At 40.9% G+C, this 15,800-nt stretch overlaps 1 protein-coding gene across 1 annotated transcript in view; it reads right to left on the reverse strand.

Moving 5' to 3' along the window:
* Positions 1–14,848, reverse strand: part of TMEM241 (transmembrane protein 241) — a 123,991-nt gene extending 109,143 nt beyond the window's left edge. The window contains exons 1-3 of the mRNA XM_008568407.1: positions 14,693–14,848; positions 12,139–12,185; positions 8,613–8,690 (exon numbers count right to left, since the gene is read on the reverse strand). Of these exons, the coding sequence (XP_008566629.1) occupies positions 8,613–8,690; positions 12,139–12,185; positions 14,693–14,848 (281 nt within the window). The remainder of the gene's footprint in view (positions 1–8,612; positions 8,691–12,138; positions 12,186–14,692) is intronic.
* Between the last annotated feature and the right edge of the window lie 952 nt (positions 14,849–15,800).

Raw genomic sequence — 15,800 nt, forward strand, 5'->3', positions numbered from 1 at the left:
GTAGAGACAAGATAAAGACACAAGCTACAAGCATGGTGCTTCTTTGTTCTTTTGTCATCTCCTGAAATATTTTTTAAAAATCATTTCTTCAGGAAGAAATGAAACAATTTTAAAATACTAGTTAATTTTGCTACAGCTGAGGATTATTTTTGAGGGAGATATAGCCGTAAGTGATGCAAATCAGACCTGGTTCTGGGCACTACAGAATATAATCTTATAACGTTTAAGTGGTTACCCAAATCTTTTGAAATTATAATTAGTTCTCTTGTTCCCAGGGAACGTTCTGGCAACTAGCTGACTAACTTTAACCAACAGCTCCAAGGGCTGGACAAACGTCACACATTTCCCTGCGCTGTGTCCTTCCTGTTGGTATAGCCAGGTCATCTAGGGGCAGGGGAGGGAAGGATGTACAGCACAGAGCAAGGGGTTTTACATAGTGGAAGGAATGTGGCCCTTTTGGTGTTAAAGCAAATGAGGAGGAGGACATTAGTCTGAGGTTGTCTTTGTAACCAAAGCTCTAAACGTGAGCAAACTGAAGCTTAACTTGGATGCATTTCTTTTAACAGTGAAAAAACAAAATTCTGAGCCTCAGCCAATCACAAAAGGCCAACCAGTCCTTTTGGTTATATAATTAATGGCTCTTCCATTGAACCATACCCAAATAAGGCAAATGCCTAGCTGTGGCCAATCAAGGAATTCCTTTACTTCCAGGTTCAGCCTATAAAAGCTTGCTGCCCAGGCTGCTGCAGCAGAGCTCTCAGAACCTTTTCTGGTTCTGAGTGTTGCCCAATACGTTAATTGTTCTTTGCTCTAATAAACTCTGTTAAATTTATTTTGTGTGAAGTTTTTCTTTTAACGGTGGCCAGGAAAACCTGGATCTGTATCCCAACTCTAAAGCCAGTTTGCAATGAGAACTCACTTTTTTCACTTATAAAATGGGGGTGATAATGCTCAGAATGCTACTGATAAAGTTAGATAAGAGAATAAATATGCAATATTTACAGGCAGTGTATGGCACACTAAAAACAACAACACTCCATAAATGTTCTCCTTCTGGCTTTTCTACACATATCCTCAAAGACAGAAGCATTAAGGAAGATTTATAGATCTGCTTACATAAAATGCACTGGCCAAAAAACACCATAAAGAAAATCGACAGATAATTAACAAACCAGGAAAAAATAATGGCAACATATAAGACAGTCTGTTTAGTATCCTTAATTTATAATGAATGTTTACAAATCAATAAGAAAAAAATCAACTCACTAAAAGAAAACCAGTCAGTGGACAAAAACGGGTAATTCTCTCTGTCTGTCTGTCTCTCTCTCTCCCCCTTCTCACTCCCCCCATACACACACACACACACACACACAAGAAATACAAATGGCCAATAAATATATGAAAAGTTATTAAAACTCCCTAATAATAAAAGAACTTTAAATGAAATAGCTTTAAATTAAAGACATATCAGGTTTGCCCAAGAAACTAGCAATTTTTTAAAGTTGTCTAATATCAAGGGTCATCAAACCAACACCTTCATATACCACTGAGATAAAAACTGGCATCTTTCCGGAGGGTATGTATGTACTACTTGGCTACACTTATCAAAAGCCTTAAAAATATGCATACTCTTTGATGTAGAAAATTCACTTCTATGACTTTATCCCTAGAAAACAATCTTGGACGTGGGTAAAGGTATTTATAATAAAGCTTTCATTTGAAAGTGGAAATAAAACTGAATCCTGGCCTCACTGCTGGTCATCAAACATGCCAAGCACCTCAGGGCTTGCTATCATTTCCTTCAACGGGAACCCTCTGCCCCGACCTGGCCCACTCTCTCTGGATTCAGATATCTGCTCAAAAGTCATCTTACCTGTGTCTCCTTCTTACCCACCCTTCCTAAAATAACAACCTGCCCCCACCCACCAGCATGCACCCGTGCACGCACACATACACCCTTTATTCTTTTCTACACTCACAGCCATCGACACATCATATGCTTACATTTTCATGTGTTCACTGTCTGTCTACCTCAATTAGAATGTCAGCTCTATGAGGACAAGGACTTTCGTCTGTTTGTTCACTGCACATTCCAAGAACAATGCCTGGCATACAGCAGACACTCAGATATTCACTGAACGAATTAACATTACCTTTGTAACTTAAAGTTTTTTTTCCTTCTCTCTCTAGATTGACACAAGGAGAAAACAACAGCAACAAATTCCAGTCATGACCATAATTGACATTTCTTCCTCTGCTTTTCTCAAACCCTTCAGAGGCTTTGTGTTGAACAGAATTGCTGGTGCTGACAGCTACTTGGTTTTAAAGGGTAGCGAGGAGAGCAAAAAATACCTACATCCTGCACCTCTTTGAAATGGCACTAATGGGGAATTCTAACAATTTCAAATTCCTTAAACATTTATTAACAATCATATTGTAACCTACACCTGTCATGACAAAAAACTAACTGTATTAAAAAACAAACACATACATCTTCAATAAACATGAACTTATTAGAATCTTGAAATGGAGGCAGTTATTTTGTTTTCTATAATAATTTATCTTTTCTTATTAAAAAGTAGTAACTATCCATACTACAAAATTTTAAAAATATAATCAAGAAAATCATTACTATTATAATCCCACTGCCCACAGAAAGCAGTTAATACCTTGCTATGTCTACTTCCAAACAGCATCCACATGCATGTATATGAAGACATCAACAAAAATAGGATCTTATTGTACATACTGTTTTATAGCCTGCTTAACTTAACATCTTCCCCTGTCAAAAAAGTCACCTCCAATTTATCAATAATTAAATACCAGCCTACTGCTGGACACTTAAGTTAATCTTACATTTTTATTATTCTAATGCTATATGATCATCCTTAAATAAATTCTCTTCTCATATTCATGATGTTTTTGCAATATTCAGGATAAATTCCCTGAAGTGGAATTGCTGTTCAAAGATACATGCATTAAGGTTTATAACTGGTTATAAAACCACCTTCCAAGAGAGGTGACACTGACCTGCCCTCCTCTGCAGATCTAACACTGTCTGATTCTAAGATACCCAGAGGCCTGAACAGTAGGAACAAGGAACAAGCCAGGCACATATGACTAATGCACCCTTTCTCGACTTCTCACTCATCAGTTGGTGCCACCTGAGACTCCTGTACTGGTTTATTCTTTCACCGTCCTGTTTGCCTGCAAAGGAGGCAAGATGGAATTATATTTTGAAGTGGTCCTAGCAGAATCTTGGGTTCCTGTGGTGTGTGGGCCTCTGGGGAACTGCTGAGCCAGTGAGAGTGTGCACATGTCCATGTAAGTGTGCGTGCGTGTGTGTGTGTGTGTGTAGGGGGTGGGGTCTCACAGCAGCTCCTAGCTGGACAGACTGAAGACCCTGCCATGTTGAAGGAGATTTACCACAGGGTCTGGTTTGAAAACTGTGGTGGTACGTAATTTTTCTTAACTGATATATAAGCACAAATATTGCATCTTGTTTGAATCATGGGCTTGTCTTTTGTTTGCATGCACACTACCATCCCAAAGAACCCTGATGAATAAAGCATTTTCAAGAAGCTAACAAAAGTCTGTCAGCACAAATTATAAAACTGTTGTTATTGAGATGAAGGCTAATTAAATTAAATCACTTGTTTTTCAAATAAAGCGTGCATTATTGAGAGAACATCTGCTCCCTAAAACACTCTGCAGTTTATCTATATGAGGGTGCTGGAAGGGCTCTTTGAGAAGAATTCTTGAAAATTCTGTGTTACAGTGACACCTAGTGAACCTAAAAACAGTTCTCAAACATGAAAATAGAGAGCAAGACACCAAGGTTCAGATATTGAATATTGGCATTCCCCCAAATAGTCAATATTTGCTTTACAGCTGAAAAGGACTTCTGCACATATTAACTCACGAACTACAGAGGAACCCTAGATTTCATTTTTTTGGTCCACTACTGGTGACTATGTTTCTCAGACTCTTCCTCCTGATTCAGAAAGCATCACATTCCCTTGACAAAGCCCTAATATTACTTGAACCCAAGAGCCCTGTGATGACACTTTCTCACAGAACATAATTTAGAGCAGGAGTCAGCAAAGTATGGCCCACAGGCCAAATCCCACCTGCTGCCTGTTTCTGAAGACAGCACTCTATAGGCACACAGCCACAGCCACACGTTTATGTATGTCTGTGGCTGCTTTCGTGCTACGAGAGCACAGCAGAGTAGTTGCAACTGAGACTATATACAGCCCCCAAAGCCTAAAATATTTACTGCTGACCCAATTTAGATTAAGGCAGCTTGGGTCCCAACCTCTGCAGCTTACTAGCTGAAGTGCCCGAGGCTTCACACTCGAGGCAGTATGCCTGGCTGGATGCAAAGGATCTTGCTACCACTGGGTTTTTGTAAAGTTCCATTTCTCAGGGCACTTCTATCGATGCTTCTTCCCACCACTCTAAACACGCAGAAGCATCACTCCTCCCGCTTATATGTCACTGACTGGCCCAAGATTCTTAACATGTAATCCCAGATCATGCTGACATGGAAACCTTGTCATCTTCAGTAAGGTTCCAACAACCCCTGAAGGCCAACAAGAGCTTCAAAGAGACGAGATGACAGGTCCCAACACTGCCATGTTTCAAGGACCACTCCTCTCCTTCCTCACCAGAAGTCCAGGCCTTGACCCTGCTGAAGTCTTTGGGCCGCCTCCACTGTCAGAGCACTTGCCCCTCCACCACCGCCCCACGTACCTCCCCCCCTCCCAGGAGGAACAAGGCTGGATGTGCAGCTGAGTGAGCCTCAGGAGATGAACTGCAAGTACAGCACAGAAGATCAGAGGAGATGTTAGTATTACAAAACACAGTCAACAAAAATAAAAAGATAAAGGGCTAGCCAGTTAACTCAGTTGGTTAGAGCATGGTGTTATAACACCAAGGTCAAGGGTTCAGATCCCCCTACTGGGCAGCCGCCATAAATAAATTAATTAATTAATAAAAATAAAGAAATACAGGTCTCCTAGGCTCCTGAATAATAAGCAAAGCAGGACAGAAGAGATGCCTATCTCATTTCTGCTAAGTATGAGAAGGAAAGAAATCCCTGTACGAGCACCTTGCCAGAAGACAGTCCATGAGTGACCAAAACGCCAAGCTCATGTGCAAGATGCAGTGCCTGGAGCTTGGGTCTGGGGAGTATTACATCTAGTACTGTTGACTTAGCCTTATGAGGAGGCCAGAAAGGGGCTTGATGGACACAGCATGACAGCTACATCAGGTGTGGTCTATAGGAAAGCAGGAGTTCAGCGGACTCCCAGTCACCAGGTGCTACAGACATGACCTGCAAGCACTAATGCATACTGAAGGTCAAAAATCCCATCCTTTGACCTGCCCTGGCCTCATGGACTCTTCTCCCAGAAACTACCATAATCACCACGCCAACACCAATCAGATCTTATTCAGTATTATATCCGTTCAGTGGCTCTCAGTATGTTTCCTGATGAACTTCTGAAAGTTGGTTTCATTATTGCCAAAAAGTATTAAGGTACTTCAAAAGGTTCATGGAAAAATAGAATTAAAATATAATGCAAATCTTTCCAAGAACTTTTTTTTTTTTTCCTTTTTGTCTTTTTTCGTGTCCGGCAACGGATCGCAACCCTCAGTGTCACGCCCATACCGGACCAGGACGGGCAACGGGATCACAACCCTCGGTGTTGCTCCCACACCTCGTTCAGCCAGTGAGTGGGAACCGGTCTGTACGTGGGATCCGAACCCTCGGCGGGAATGCCACCGCACTTCCCAAGTGGCGCACTGTAGCAGTGCGCCACCGGGCCGGCCCTTTCCATGAACTTTTTAAGTACTCTTGTAATTTCTGCATATATATTTAAACATTCCTCTGGAGAGAAAACAACAGGGAAAAGTATCAAAAACACATAAATTTGCACTCTAACTTTCCTGTGAGCAAAGATGACTTTTAATAAAACTACAAGAGTCACTCACAGTGAAATACCAGCACATTAAGACATATCTAGGAAATTCTTACCATCAGCAGCTTTGATGAAGGTGAGCCATCTCACTTAAAAACTTAAAAAATAAATAATCAATCATTAAAAATAAGTACAGTCTGAGGGGCTAGCCTGTGGCTCACTTGGGAGAGTGTGGTGCCTATAACACCAAGGCCACAAGTTCAGATCCCTATATAGGGATGGCCGGTTAGCTCACTTGGGAGAGCGTGGTGCTGACAACACCAAGTCAAGGGTTAAGATCCCCTTACTGGTTATCTTTAAAAAAAAATAATAATAATAAGTACAATCTGGACCCTAATTGGTTAACTAATTATTCATTTATTTACAGACAGTGCTGAGTTAATTTGAAGATTTTAACAAAAATAATTGTTATGGTTCTCCAGCAAAGACTCCATATTAAATTAAGGGGTGGGGGCTGCTTCTTCTTTAAGATGCAATCATCTTAGAAAACTCTGGTCACAAAGATATTGTGGCACAGAATTTTAAACTTAGAACTTTTCATCCTTGAATGCTTGAGAGTTCAAATTTTGCTCTTATTTACAATGGACAAAAAGTGGTGAGTAGGTTAAAAATTACTTCCAACGTGTTTTTATTTAAACGTGTAGCCTGGCAATACAGGAACTGTAGGATTGTGTATGAAATCACACCTGAGTCCATCCTCAGCAATGCTTCGAGAATCCAAATAAAAAGTGCCATGGTCTCACTGTGCCACCAGATGTCCACTCATAGGTCACAATGCTCTTTAGGATCACTTTTGGGAAATGTGAAAGCCTTCAGTAAAGGACCTCAACATCTGCTGGAAATAATCAATATTCTGCAATTGCTTGGCAACAGCAGTAGCTGTCACATAATGACAATCTTGTGGCTAAAAAACAGTGGTATCTGCCCCTAAGTCAGAAGGTTTCAAGGGCACCATCCAAGACTAAATGGTAATGACAGGGTCGCCTGGCAAATATCCTGGGAGGAGAATGACTGTGTAAGGTTGCTCTATGGAGCCAAACATGACTTGGCCAGAGACTGGTGGACACAGCTCTTTGCAATATAAGAACTATCTGGCCAGGTTCTGAGGCACGCTGAAGAGGACATCTGGATTCTCTCTGCTGAGCTCTGGTGGACCCCAGTCCAAGATGTGATAGCCCATTCCCCCATTCTAGTCCTGCTTCTGTGGAGGAATAAATTGAACTACTGGGACCAGGATGCTTCATTATTTAAATACTGGAACTTAGGATCCCTGTTGGTTGAAATGAAGCCCCAGTTCTCACTGAACTATCCACCATAACAATGGAGTATTCACTAAGACTTGTGCTTAATACAACATATAAAATTCCAAAAGTAGCTTAATTTTCTCAAGTTGAGGATGTTATACAATGAAAATGCTAAATTATGACTTAATGAACTACTACTTTGAATTAGTTAAGCCTCTTGTTCAGAACATTCTTTCAGAATATGGACTATGATATAATAAGATCAGATAAATTAATGTACACCTATGCTCCCATGAATTCTCCTCCATAAAATCTATTAATACTAGCTTTTTACTCTCCAGTTTTATATTTTCAGGAGAAGCCAAAATTATTAATATTTATACTGGACATGTTCTCAAATCTTCTCCAGAGTGCCAAACGGGTGACTTAGCAACTAAGCAGTTAATCTGATTAATGGACAAACTGGGTAGAATAATTTGGACCACAAGGTAAATGACTTAGCCAGGTCATTCAGTTGAGATGTTTACTCACATAAATCTCGCCTTAATTTCCTTTCCATTTTGTGCATCATCTCAGGCTAGACAGGAAAGGAGTGGATAACCAATTCAGATGACAATTCTGGCTGAAAAATGTCATGTCCTTTGAGAAGTCAATAGAATCATATGACTAATATAATGTGTGATCTGGATTTTGGGGGTAAGGGCTATAAAGGATAATATTGAGAAAATTGGAAGAAGTATGATCTGTAGTTGAAATCATAGTATTATATTAATGTTAATGTCCTAATTTTGATAACTATACTGTAGTCATGTAAGAGAATGTCCTTGCTCTTAGGAAATACACAGTAAAGAATTTAGAAGTAAAGAAAAGAATTATCTTCCTGTCAAATCAGCAACTTACTCTCAAATAGTTCAGAAAAAAAATTATACATATATATATCATGAGAAAATGATAGGACAAGCATGGTAAAATAACTACAATTGGGGAATCTGAGTAACGGGTATGGGGGTTCTTCGTACTATTCTAACTTTTCTATAAGTACAAAATCATTTCAAAGTTAAAAATTCACAACAAAAAATTTTAAGCTGGCATAATAACTCATTCATAGTGATCCTGTGCTCTAAAACAAAGCCAAATTAACATATCATAAATTGTGTATCTCAATTAATTTTAATATTATATTAGTGGCATTACAAACCAGGAAAACATTATTTGAGTTTTATCTGGTTATAAAATCATTGGCTCTCAAAGTTAGAGGGGAACTAAGAGACCAAACAACTCAAATAAACATCCTTGTTTCCCAGTGCAACACTATGAGAAATTAAATAATACCAAAAGTAAGCAGGATGTGAATCATGAACCAAGCACAGAAAGGTTGTTATACCTTGAACTGCTGTTGATCTCCACCCAGCCCAGTTTCCATGACACATGAAGCAGAAGTCCACCAATGAATGTCTGCCACCTGAAAAAGACAAGTGCCAACATGAATTTAAGAGTGCCACGGTCTCAGACACCTTCAAGCCCCAGCAGACCTGCTGACTGACACAGACAGACACATTCAACCCCTCTTACAACTCTTCTCTCCCACTCTCTCCCAATTTTCATCCCATTTCTCAGATCTTTCCTTCTCAGTTTCTACTAGTCCTTTGAGTCCAGCTGTCCTGGCTATTCTTCTCTTCTTATTCTGGACTTTTCCTGAACAACTGCCTCCACAGCCACTGCTTCTCCCACTGCCTCTGCACTGATGATTCCCAATCCCCCTTCTCACCCGGATATTGCCACATTGATATCCCACACGCTCCCAATTAAAAAGCAGCTAAACCATCACCCTGTGCTTCCTCCTCCCCATCCTGATCATCCTCCCTAATCAGCCAAACAGATGTCAGTCCGGCCCTTGCTCCCCATCACATCCCTCATCTACTTGCAAAATCCTACTGATTTTATTTATCCCCATAACAGCAGTCAAATCCAAAGCCTTTGCCTCCATCTCTTCTGCCTCTGCCTCAATGATGGCTCTTATCATTTCACACCTGGCCCATTGCATCAATCCCTAACTGTTGCCCCTCTCTACAGGGCTGTCCCCCACCACCCATTCTCTACATTGTAGCCGAAGTGTTTGTTCTAAAATGCAAATTTAATTGTGCTGCTTGCTCGTTTTCAAAACAGATGATTCTTCCTGGTGCCACAGGCAGCAGCCTTCAGCCCTCTTCTGCTACGACACACTTGGGGTCACAAAAAACACTGCCCTTGGCATGCAGAGTTTAAGGGAGTGCACAGGTTATAAACACCTCTCCCTTTCCCACTGCAGAAAGCATATCAAAATGCCAAATGAGTGGAAGACATAACTATATATATATATTTTTTGGCACCTGGCCAGTACAGGGCCTTTTTTATTTTAGGTGAATCACTCATAAGTTTCAAAACCCTATTTTTAGTTATAAGTGACTTAAGACACCTCATCTCAGAAGTGACTACAACACACCCATGTGTTGTAACACTACAGCTGAGAACCCCTGGCCTACAGGACAAAGTCACTTGTGTGTGACACACAGCCCTCTGGGACTTGCGCCCACCCCTCTCCAGGATCAGCTTGTCTGTTGCCATAGGCAGACACATTCCAGCCTTACTGAACGGCCCATAGCCTTGGGAATGTGCCAGGCCACTTCACACACTAGGAGCTTGTGTGCACTGTCCTCTTCCCCATACTGTCTTTCCCATCTCCTCATATGGTGGTGACACCTGCTCAGCCTATAAGACCCAGCTTGCATGTCTCTTTTGTGATGCTCCATCGACCCATCCAAGCAGAACAGACCAATACAGATGGGCCCTCAAACAGCTTGGTCTAGAGCAGTGGTTCTCAATGAGGCAATTCTCCCGACATGGGACACTTGGCAGTGTCTTAAGAAATTTCTGGCTGTCCCAACTAAGAGTGGGAGGGGGAGTGGGTACCACTGGAATCTAGTGAGTGGAAGCAAGTGTTTAGATGCTGCTAAATATCCTCCAACGTGCAGGGCAGCTGCCACAGCAAAGAATTATCCAACTCAAAATGTCAATTCTGAAATGTCATTCCAAGGTTGAGAAACCCTTGTCTAGTGAGAAGTAAGATAATTAACCAATAACGGCAAGAAAGTGTGATGATGCCCTAACAGGAAGAATACCAGGTACCACGAACCACCCTAGCAAGGGCAACTAATCTAGTCCAGTGAGCTGAGTAAGACCTCCCAGAGGAAGTAAATCTGAGCAAAAACCTGAAGTGTGTTCAAAGCAGAAGACCCAGAAGGGGCAAAGGCCCAGAGGTGGGAGAGACAATGGTTCATTCAAAGCTTCTCAGAGAAGTTCAAGTGATGGACTTTAGTATTTGGGCATTCGAGGGAGGGTGGCAAGAGCTGGCACTGGAGGGAAGGGGCTGGTCCTGAAAGGCCACATCAATCATGTAAGGAGCTGGGATTTCAAACTGGGGACCCACTGAAGGGTGTCAAGCACGGGAGTGACACTGTCACATTTACATTTGGGACAGCTCCCTCTCTTTACAAGGAAGAGAATGTTTTTTGAGAGAAGCAAGACTAGGGTTAAGGAAGCAAGTTAAGAGTTGTTATAGTAACTTGAGGGATGGCAGTGGCCCAGGAAGCAGCAATCTAGATGAAGAAGGTGGACAGATTCTAAAGATGTTCAGGAGCTCTTGGTGGCCAATGGGATGTTGAAGATGAAGGAGACAAAAGAAATCAAGAATAACTTCCAGGTTTCTGAGTTGGGCAACCCAACAGAGGGCACCATGCAGTGCAGGTAAATTTCAGGGACAGAAAGAAGAAAAAGACAAGTTCCACAAGGGCAGAGGTCTTTGTTTCTTCACTGATATACCCCACGTGTCTAGAACAGTGCCTGGCACATAGCATGTACCAATACATATTTGTACAATAAGTTACTCTGCTGTCCTGTGCTCCTCCTATGCCCCAGGCATTGGTCTAGGCATTGGGGATACTCCAGAGACAAAACAGATAAAACAAAATTCCTGCCTTTGTAGATCTTACATTCTACCGAGGGATGTGCATTCAGCCTGACCCACCCACAAACAAGAAGGGAAAAGGCTACCCAGGTGTAAACAGCATCCTTTCCCACATATGCTCCCTAGGCCCCTCCACGACAGTCAGGACCAGAAAATGCTTCCTATTCACTAAGAGAGAAATTACCTCAGCTTTATTGACTAAAATTTACATAATCACAGACAATATTTTTAAACTTTTGCTATAAAGTATGAGGGAGGAACTTAATTCTAAAGTTTACCTGAAATAACATATTGGTGATAATATAAAGAACATTTTAAAAAAAGGAGATGAGGGATGACTTGATCTACTACATATTTATACAATATAATTAAAACAATTCAGCACTAGCCCTTTTCCATAAAAATTGACAAAACGTACCCAAAAAGAGAACCCACAAAAGTAACTTTATATGTGATATCAGAAACCCAAAGGCCAAGGAAGGATGATACAATAAATGGGGCTAGTATAAGTTAGTTAACTATTGGGGGAGGGACAATTTCATTACACCAAAATAAACTCACAATGATTAAAAATTGAATAAAGGGGGCAAAACAATTTCTTAATATTCAAGAAAAATACTAAAGAAGTTCATGTTCTTTAATCCATTTCTTATGTAGGAATCTATCTCGAAGAAATAGTCAGAAATTTGGTAGATTTGAATACAAAAATGTCTGTCTGATAACGTTGTTTTTATACACCCCAAATGGAACATAATTTAAATGCCCTTTAATGGAATGACTAAATAATTTACAGTATGTCTATTTGATGAAAAACCTACACAGTCATTAAAAATATTTCAAAGAATATTTAATGATGTTTGTGGGACATTTCCTAAAAATGTATATAAAGAGCATAAAAGATACTCACCCTTGGAATAATGTAGGGTAGGTAAATTTCAAGACAGATAGGACATACTGAAAAACAAAGACCAGATTAATGGACATTTCAAATGACAGAGAATTGATAGATCATATCATCAAAGAAATTCCTATTGAAGAAACACAAGTACATTACTTCAGTACATTCCAGTTTTTAAAAGGCCTTCAGGGGGCCGGCCTGTGGCTCACTTGGGAGAGTGCAGTGCTGATAACACCAAGGTCATGGGTTCGGATCCCTATATAGGGATGGCTGGTTCGCTCACTTAGGAGAGAGTGGTGCTGATAACACCAAGTCAAGGGTTAAGATCCCCTTACTGGTCATCTTTTTAAAAAAAATAAATAAATAAATAAAAGGCCTTCATTCCCCCCAAATCACACACTGGACAAACAAATGACCTTCCAAGTCATTCTAAAAAGAGTAGGCCTGCTTTTCCCCAGGGCTACCTTAGTTGAGGGATGGAGCTGGTGGCATTGTGAGCAAAAAAGTCAGTAGCTGGGTCTGATGCTGTAGATGCCCGAACACTCAGTGTGATGCTGACTCCAGAAATGTTATTTTGTAACTGCGGCAATTCCAGAGAAAACCGGACAAGTTCCTGGATGCAGCCTGTTTTCTTGGGGTTTCCACTTTACCTACCATCCAGTTTACCTAAAAGTCAACCCCTTCTTTGTTTCTCTTTGACTAGAACTGAATCCTAGTCTTAATTTCCTTTGTTTTCCTTCCATTAGGGGGTTTTGTTATCATTTTTGTTTTAAAGGATATTTTTTCCCCTAACTAATTCTGCATAGGTGTCACAATTTTTGCTGTGTTTTAGCATTTTAAGGATTTTTTCCTAATCAACTCAGCTAAGGTCAATTTCTATTTCTATTATGTCGGTTAATCAAATTGACAACACTTCATGAATAGGGGAATTGTGCCTNGGATCCCTATATAGGGATGGCTGGTTCGCTCACTTAGGAGAGAGTGGTGCTGACAACACCAAGTCAAGGGTTAAGATCCCCTTACTAGTCATCTTTTAAAAAAAATAAATAAATAAATAAAAGGCCTTCATTCCCCCCAAATCACACACTGGACAAACAAATGACCTTCCAAGTCATTCTAAAAAGAGTAGGCCTGCTTTTCCCCAGGGCTACCTTAGTTGAGGGATGGAGCTGGTGGCATTGTGAGCAAAAAAGTCAGTAGCTGGGTCTGATGCTGTAGATGCCCGAACACTCAGTGTGATGCTGACTCCAGAAATGTTATTTTGTAACTGCGGCAATTCCAGAGAAAACCGGACAAGTTCCTGGATGCAGCCTGTTTTCTTGGGGTTTCCACTTTACCTACCATCCAGTTTACCTAAAAGTCAACCCCTTCTTTGTTTCTCTTTGACTAGAACTGAATCCTAGTCTTAATTTCCTTTGTTTTCCTTCCATTAGGGGGTTTTGTTATCATTTTTGTTTTAAAGGATATTTTTTCCCCTAACTAATTCTGCATAGGTGTCACAATTTTTGCTGTGTTTTAGCATTTTAAGGATTTTTTCCTAATCAACTCAGCTAAGGTCAATTTCTATTTCTATTATGTCGGTTAATCAAATTGACAACACTTCATGAATAGGGGAATTGTGCCTTGTCTTTCCAGATATTTTTTCCTATTACTGAACACTTTGAGAAATTTTTAGAAGTCTAAAACCATTAAATGGCTTTAGACAAGGATTCCACTGATTCTTCACATGATCTTAAAAAATGGAGTGGACTAGTTTGGGGCAAGTTTACATATCTATTTTTTCCCCAGGAATTAGCCCACACAGAATTGGCCTTGTGTGAGCTCCTAAAAGCCACAGTTACGGCTCACCGCCTGCACTCTTTTCTACACTCATCATTCTTCCCTGAAGCCAATTTACTCATACTTTAATATATTCCTCCCTACTTTTCCCTGACATTTTTGTTCTAAAATGAAGAAAGAGAAAGGATTAAGTGTGCATCTGGGTCATGTCCTGTATCACTCTTAACAACCTTTGTTATAATAACAAATATTTATTTAGGTTTACTGTCTGCTTAGCTTTGGCCTAGATACTGGGGGAAATCAAAATTCCTGAAGCTCTCATCTCATCTTGCTAAAGAACAGTGAAAAAAAGAAATCTATGGGTCAACCCGTGGTGCACTCGGGAGAGTGCGGCGCTGGGAGCACAGCGACGCTCCCGCCGCAGGTTCGGATCCTATATAGGAATGGCCGGTGCGCTCACTGGCTGAGCGCGGTGCGGACGACAGCACACCAAGGGTTGCGATCCCCTTACCGGTCAGGAAAAAGACAAAAAAAAAAAAAAAGAAATCTATGACAAATGGAATCTAAAAGTGTCTCCTTTCAGCAATTTCTCATGTCCCTAAGAAGTGTTGCTCAGCAAAACACAATTTGGTAGAAGAGCAAGGCCCTAGCAGCGAAATTCTCCAGGGGAGAGAAGGAGCAATCTGGGAGCCTTTGAAAGGACAACAGAAATGCACTTTGTCTCCAGGCTGAATGCTCAAGAGCTGTGAGGGGAAGGACAGGTGGCTGCTTGGGCCCCAGTTACCGCTGGTACCTCCCCTGGATACAGGAACATGTCACTCAGGTTCAGCCAGCCCAGGTCACCAAAGTCAGAACGGTTGCTTTCTCCTCCCTCTGCACCTAAAGAAGCTTCCTTTGACAGCACACCTGCTGCTTCAAACTTGAAGCAAAAATCAACCATTCTTTTAAACAGCAGAAGGGTAGAGACTGAGACACACAAGATCAAAAAAAGATTTTTTCCCCTTTCTACAAAGAGGGAAAATAGTTGAAGGAGGAAACTACACCAAGACATACGGAAATAAACTAGCACAAAGTCTTTGAAAAACTGAGAGCACCCTCTACCATTGACACAAAACTCTTCACTAATTCAACAGAAAATTAATTTGGCAGAGAGATGGGATGCAGGAGTATATCCTCATGCAGTGTCCACTGCACAGCTTTCTTCCCATTTGGCTTCTGCTTGATCCAAGCAGACCCACCTGGCCGCAGCTGCAGGAAGGAAACATGACTGTCCTGATTGCGAAGGTAAACAATGACCATAAAAGGTTCAAACTGCTAAGAGCTAAAAGGTCCTTACCAGAGTCCCAACATGCACAACCACATCTCCCCACCTACCCGGCCCTCCCATGTTCTCCTCCCTCTTTAGATAATGTTCTCGGTCTCCGCTTCTGTCCTGCCTGCTCCCATTATTGTTCTACTCTCTCCACCCACCTCTGACACTTCCCCACAGCTCCAAGACAAAACATTCCAAACCATCCTGTTTAAATTCTGAGGGCCCTTGTAATCTATAATTTCCATTACTCAGATTATATATTCCTAAGGACAACAACTGGGTTTCATTTTATCTAACACCCTGAGGCATTATGCACATGGAAGGTAGTCTTTCTTATACTAATTTTAAAATGGTGTGGTGATCCAATAAATAAAAAATAATGCCACAAATGCAAATGTACATCCAGAGGGAGTGTATTTCCTATGAACTAAACGCTGTTTGTCTGCTGGATTTTTTTCCTTTGGATAATTTTTTTTTTCTTTTTCTATCTAATACCATGGCTTGTAGGCTTTCAGGAAAGATGTGTTACTCTGCCCCTTCCAGATTATATGGAAATAAAAGGAAAATCATACCATTTTAA

Source organism: Galeopterus variegatus, unplaced genomic scaffold (assembly GCF_000696425.1).
Source record: "Galeopterus variegatus unplaced genomic scaffold, G_variegatus-3.0.2 Scaffold407, whole genome shotgun sequence".
Taxonomy (NCBI): domain Eukaryota; kingdom Metazoa; phylum Chordata; class Mammalia; order Dermoptera; family Cynocephalidae; genus Galeopterus; species Galeopterus variegatus.